At 32.9% G+C, this 6,947-nt stretch overlaps 1 protein-coding gene across 2 annotated transcripts in view; it reads left to right on the forward strand.

Moving 5' to 3' along the window:
• The window catches only part of LOC115236611 (RING finger protein nhl-1-like), a 12,588-nt gene extending 10,131 nt beyond the window's left edge, over positions 1-2,457 (forward strand). Inside the window, exons 7-10 of one of the 2 annotated variants that reach the window (XM_029809165.1) lie at positions 458-687; positions 1,267-1,610; positions 2,072-2,139; positions 2,235-2,457. In XM_029809165.1, the coding sequence (XP_029665025.1) occupies positions 458-687; positions 1,267-1,610; positions 2,072-2,139; positions 2,235-2,457 (865 nt within the window). The remainder of the gene's footprint in view (positions 1-457; positions 688-1,266; positions 1,611-2,071; positions 2,140-2,234) is intronic. The other variant, XM_029809166.1, reaches the window with a different exon arrangement.
• The last annotated feature ends 4,490 nt before the right edge of the window (positions 2,458-6,947 follow it).

The raw sequence follows: 6,947 nt of genomic DNA on the forward strand, positions 1-6,947 counted from the left end.
TGTATTAGTTTTAATTTTTAATATATATTAAATTTTTGTAATATAAATTTTATTATTATAACTCAATCTTAAGTGCACCTGCACACTTACGATATGTAAAGAAGCAAAACCATACTAGATACTACTACATACTAATAGATAGTCTATAATTTAAATCTTTTTCAATTTATAGAATTACGAAAAAGCTTAATCAATGCAGAATGGAAATAAATTCTATAGATTATACATTATATGATTAAAGTCAATCTTTCAAAATACAAAAAATCGAAAAATATCGAGAGATTCTTAATATACGTATAATCGCTTTTGTAATGAAACTTGTTTCTCAAAGTTTTTAATTTTTTGTAGTTTAAGCAAATATCATTTCATGTTAAGTCTCGCGAAAAATTGTGCGTAATTTACTCCACTCATATATTGCACGATATAAGATAATTAAATAAAAATAAAAATGACACAGGCGGAAAACTTTCACATCCAAAATTATCGCGAATCGTGACATGGTACAGCGGCCGTCGGCGCTTGCCGTTGATTCCTGGAGGGATAACATTATCACGACCTGTCCGGGGTCAGGACAGGTTGTCATTCTAGACAGGAAGTTCAAAGTTGTCCGGAGGATTCGTCACCAAGAGATGATGGCGCCTCAAGGACTCGCTTTCCTGCAAGAGAATGACGAGATATATGTGACAGGTTTTGATATTTAATTCTTAATTAAGAAGAGACTGATTTTATTGCATTGTTAAATCCTTTTCCCGATAGAAACATTTTACGGAAATTATAATGAAATTATACTGAAATAGTATTGAATTACATATTGAAATCTCTATCAATTAATCTCTTACCGCGCGTTTCAAATTTTTATTAAAATTTTAATTAAAATTCAAAAACATTTATTAAAAACTAATTGTATTCAACAAATTTCATTAAAATTTTATATATGTTAAATCTCGTGAAAAGTTTTATAAAAGATTATCTCTAAAAAACAGAATTATAATTTATTATATAATGTTTACAAAGTAATAGTAGATGTATGCTACTTTTGAATTAAAGAATTGTAACGTTTATAAATAAATATTAAACATTTATATTGAGTATCACATTTTAAAGATCATTAAAAGACAATGCAAAAGTGATCTTTTGATTTTTAGTTTCAAGATATAATGTATTATATAAATAATTAATTCTTTTGAATATCTATTTATCACATACACACATAATGTTGATTTACGCACGATTTAATACCTTTCTACGATCTAATATCTTTCACAGATAAGTGGAAGCACTGCATATTCGTGTTTGACCACAAGGGCGAGCTCGTTCGTCGCATGTGTAATAAGGGCAATGGAGAATTAGAACTGCGTTCGCCGGAGGGAATCGCGTTTCATCCGGAACGAAACGTGCTTTACATCGCCGATACCGGAAACAATCGTGTCCAAGTCCTTGAGAGGAATGGCGTGTATTTAGACAGCATCGGGCCTAAGAGTAAACATGCGAAGGGCACTGTCAAATTCCGTAGAACCGGCCCGATCGCGAGCCAACTAAATCAACCGACAGACGTGGCCGTCACGATAACGCGTATCTTCGTCGCCGATTCCGGCAATCATAAAGTAAAGGTAAAATATGCCCTCGTTTGCGATTGTTGTTTATATACATATAATTTGAATATTTTCGAATTTTTCTTTTGTTTATTTTTTTTAGTAAACTATGTTCTTCCCTAAATGTTATGGTTTGAAAGTTTAATATTGTTTATGTTTGTATTGTTTATGTACATATGTACGTGATATAGGAAATATATTAAATAAAATATTTAATGTCAAAATTAAAATAATTGCACATAAAAGAAATATCTTTATATTTTATATTATCACTCTTTTTATAGACATTATCCTCGATAGAGATTCGCATAATGCGTACAATTGAAAAATAATTAAATATTTTTTAAAAAACATGGTAAATAATTAATGCATGCAAAAGTCTAAACATTATAAATTTATCGATTATCATAATCACTAATGTATTAAAAAAATTAATACTTTATAGTAAATAAAATATAATCTTTTTGTACATCATATAGATATTTGATCACGGTGGACAAATTCTTCAAACAATTGGCGACGTTGGTATAGCAAAGGGTTTGTTTAGGTTAATATAAAATTGCTATTATTGCTAACTAAGTTCATTATTATTGAGATCAGAGATCTGCTGGAGAAATAATAAATTACTCTTAATTCTCGTAGATCGCCCGAAGTATTAAGTATCGACAAGAAAGAAAACATTATCGTTGGTGACGCTGGTAATGGAAGAGTGCAGATTTTTTCTCCAAAAGGTGAATTTCTACGGATGCTAGGCGACAAAAAAACCCAGGGACATAAGTTTGCATGGGTATCTGGTATATATGTGACAAACAATTACGATATTTTAGTCTCTGATAGCAAGAATAACTTTATATATTTATTTTAATATGTATTTTGCAGTGTCTTTTCTTTTTCAAAACCCTTTTCCTTTAAAACTGTGACTCTTTTGCTGCGTTTGATTTTAACACGATTCTTTTTTTTTATAAGATATCTAAGTATCTTTAGCTTTAAAACCTTTTCGTTAAATTAATAGAAAGACTGAAAATACTGAATAAGTTTCTTGAAGATTAAAAAAAAAACAAATACATGTGTGTGACACATGCGATGTTCTTACATCTTATTATTATATAGTTCATTTATTTTCTATTAAACAAAATAAGAAAGAGTTAGTAAGAAGACAGCTATAACGCTAATTTTCGATTTCGAAAATTATTTACATCAAAAAATTAATTGTTGCCAATACATTTTAATGAATTTATTTTTTATCGTACTTACGTAGTATCCAGATCCTGAATACGCGATTTCGAAGACCGATTCGATAGATAAACAGAATCGTTAAAACGTGAATTGTAATGTTTATTTTTCCCAAACCGCGTTTCCAATCGTAGATCAAACAGATTCGCGGCGTGAGGCGCCGCTCTCTCGTCTACCCGTTTGACCAATAAATAATTTCGCAAACAAATTGATCCCCAGAGACTATAAACAGATACTTAGAGGCACGCGCTCTCGTGACCCGGCGAATGAAATGTCCTGCCATAAGCGCGATTGTAGATTGAACTGTCGGACAACAGAAAGCCGTCCGACAGTCAGACCCCTACTGTGAGAACCGAAGTGGGCCCCGCGGCGTGAAATCTCTATTATTCCGGGGGTCGGAGCGCGTACAGAACTGTTCGACGGGCACGCGTATGTACGTGCGTGCCAAGGGGGATGCACTGGCGCTGACAAGGGGTAATCGGCCGGTCCTCGCCCCTCGAAAATAATGTAATCGCGAATTAAATGTTTGCTCGGATATCGACGATCTCCTCCGAGGGGAGCCTCTCGTCCAAGGAAATCCAATCGGAAGTGGATTTGACTCTGACAACTATACGATCTTTGGAGAGATCTGTTCCTTCGTGATATGCATTTATTGTTAAATAACAGATATATTAATCGAAATGTTTGATCGTTGATTCTGTAATTTATTTTTATTGCTCTATCATGCATCTTTGATTTCTGCTATTCTTTCTCTGATATCAATAAATATAAAAATACACATGAAACACGCGATGAAATGTAAATGATAGATATAAAATAATATTACATTAAAAAAAATATAAAAACGATAAAGTAAAGTAAAGTGTGTTTAATACAGATATGAAAATATATTTATTCATATTTTATATAAGTTTGATTTGTATTTGAAATAAAAAAGTTTATATTGACAAATACATCGCGATTTGCATCAAATATGCAAATATTGCGTACAATATTGCGTGCGAATGTTACAGAAGGGGAAAAAAATAGCACAGAGAAAGAGAAAGAGAGAGAAGGAGATATTTGGAGCGAATCTCGAAGCCACGCTCTCCCTTAAACAGACGCGACAAATTGAGATAAATAATGGTTTGTGAGGATACAAAGCTCACTTGAAATTTGTCATGGTGATACTCGAAACGGCACGCTCCCAAGTAATTGCGGATCGATTGCGCGAATGAAACGATACACACTCGAGTTACATCTGGGTTTGTTACATGATTTGGCGAAATACAAGGACAAAATATTTTATTATAATTCAATGTATTCAAAACTTTATAGACCAAACTAAATTTTTCCAAAATTTATATAAAAATGATATAAGGTATTTGAAAATATATATGTTAACACAAGTTGATATTTGTTATCAAAAATTAAAGAAGAGAATTGAAAACAGTTGATTTGTTCGTCACTTTCACGTGATAAAAGACTAATCTTTTTTCCTTTTTGTGTCTAAAATAATTTTATTAATATTAATTGTCTCGATTTCTATCTCTTTCTCTCTTTCTTATATTAATTCCAAATTGATTTTTCACCATGAGATAATATCGAAATATGCAGATCAAGCGCGTTCGGCTATCGAAGGATCAATCTATCGCGGTGAAGGGTTGCGTATAAGGACTCGGACCTGGTGTTCTCATAGGTTTGAAGGTTTAATTATATGCATATCGTCGCTCTGTGTGGATCAGTCAATAATAATTCAGTGATGCCTTCGGCGAGGATCAACCGCGAATTGTTCTATCCCTCTTTCTCTCTCTCGCTCCGAACTCGTTTCAACGGGGACAAAACTTTGTCCGGTCTACATGTAGTAGATAGGTATAACCCCGGCGTACAACCACCATTGTGATCGTATTAACACCTCGCATAATTGCACCGTCGCGTTTCTCTCGTCGCGCGTGCACTAAACACGGCTCATTTGAATATTGGCCCATTCATACTATTGGGAAGGCTAATAATCGCGCTCTTAAAAGCGAGACACCACCGTCGCCGATCAATTTCGGTTGCCGCTATTCTCCAAATGTCATTTTGGACGATGCTTTCTCAGGCTGTCACAACGAACAATTTTGCAAGTGTGAATCGCGAAATCATCGATGCCAGCTCGTTTTTAAATGCACTTTGTTAATATTTCTTTTGTGTTTAGAATAAAATATTTGTATAGAGCTGGTTCTAAGAATGTACAATTTATGTGTGATAGGATCCGATCTCTATAAGAACCATAATGCTAAATTCTTCTAACATTTTCTATATTGATAGCTAAACGCAGATTTTCTAATTAATAAAAATTTATTTGTAATTGTAAATATTTTAAGAGAAGATAGTTGAATTATCTTTTCTCTGTTAATTACAAAGATATAACAAGCTTAATTGATAGGAATGACAAATTTTCCACTGTGAAAGGAAAATAAATTTATATAATAAGATTAGATTAACTTGGGCTATTATACAAAAGTGCATTAAAAATAATTAATGACACATTTATGTATACTTTTTGAATTTGTCAATTTTGACATCAGATTCATATTTAACAATCTAAGAAATCCTTAATTTTAAATAAACATAATTGAAAACTATTTGCTAGATCATCAATGATTCAATTCACAACTTTTTCACAATAATTTTTATATTTAATTATATATATTTTATTGATTTTAACCGTCGAAAAAGGACAAAAGAGAATCATTTTTAAATCAAAGAAACGTTCGCAATATTTTATCCGTGTTTGGCGAAATTGAAAAATTGCCCCGCCACCCCTCGTTATACTACTAAGCGCCCTTCTTTCCCCTGTGAATAAATCCACCCCCGCGTTTACCGTCGAGGTGACGACAAGCGATAGTGGGTGGGGACGAATAAAATCTCTACGGGGTAGAGTTCCAGGGGTTGCATCTCAGCCGATAAAACCCTCGCTGGAGTGCTCGCCCACCAATCCCGTGCGCGTTTGATAATCGCACCCCATACTCGTCTCGGCTCACTATTGGCTAGAAACCCGCCCAGGGGTTGGTATCGATCATCCCTCGTGCTACCCCGATGCTTTTCATATATAAAGCGGTCTCCCCAGGGACATCACCGATAGTCTAAATCCGTGTATTCTCCGTACTGATATTCTCATTCGAGCTATCGATCGATTGATCGGTCGTGGCAAGATCGACAAGAAAATCAAAATTCAAAAAATTGGCGTGTGAAAAAATTGCAATACTCAAAAAAAAAAAAAAAAAAAAATTGATAAAAGCGAAAGTTTATATTTAGTGGGGTTGCTCGTTGATTCGTGATATTCCCAATTTGCGGGAATACTGACGACGAATGAAATTGTGAAGACGCGTATATTATGGCGAATCATCATCCCGCATACGATTTCGAGGATAAGAGCCAAAGAATACGCCACCGGGTTGGCACCACGTCGAGAATCGCAGATTCTACTGTAGCATGCACCAGGTACTAGTTTCACCCTTTCCTTCTCAGATAATAATTAGACACGTGTCAAAAAAACTTGTCTTTATTTAATATAAAATTTAAAAAAGCATTGATTTTTATATAATTAATCTCAACAAAGTGTGTGCGTGAATCTGATGAATAAGTGTGCATGTGTGTGTGTGCGTGCCTGTATGTCTGCATACATGTGGGTCTGGGTATAATCTTTAATATTTTATATCTCTGGTAATTTATTCTGATATATTCTGATACTTTCCCAATTTATAATTTTCAATAATCAGAGAAAAGATTATAATGTTCAATAATCAAATATTAATGATATTATCGACTTTAAAGATGATCCACATCAAACGAACATAATAGATTATAAAATGTTGAATTTCTAATAAAAAAAAATACAATAGTAAAATCGTCATTACTCCTCTCTCTGTACTAACACTTTACTGAGATTAATTGAAAAATTAATCAGATTTTGATAATACAACATTTCTATTTTTCCAAAAATATATTGAAAATATTATATATATTACTACTTTATATTTTATACTTTACTTCATTTTAATCACACGCATATATTTTCATACTTATTGTTAGCCTTATTTTATGTAAAAGGAAAAGAAAGTTTTTGTTGTACTATTATTGCCGCATAATAAACAAATA

Source organism: Formica exsecta, unplaced genomic scaffold (genome assembly GCF_003651465.1).
Source record: "Formica exsecta isolate Colony F162 unplaced genomic scaffold, ASM365146v1 scaffold258, whole genome shotgun sequence".
NCBI lineage: Eukaryota > Metazoa > Arthropoda > Insecta > Hymenoptera > Formicidae > Formica > Formica exsecta.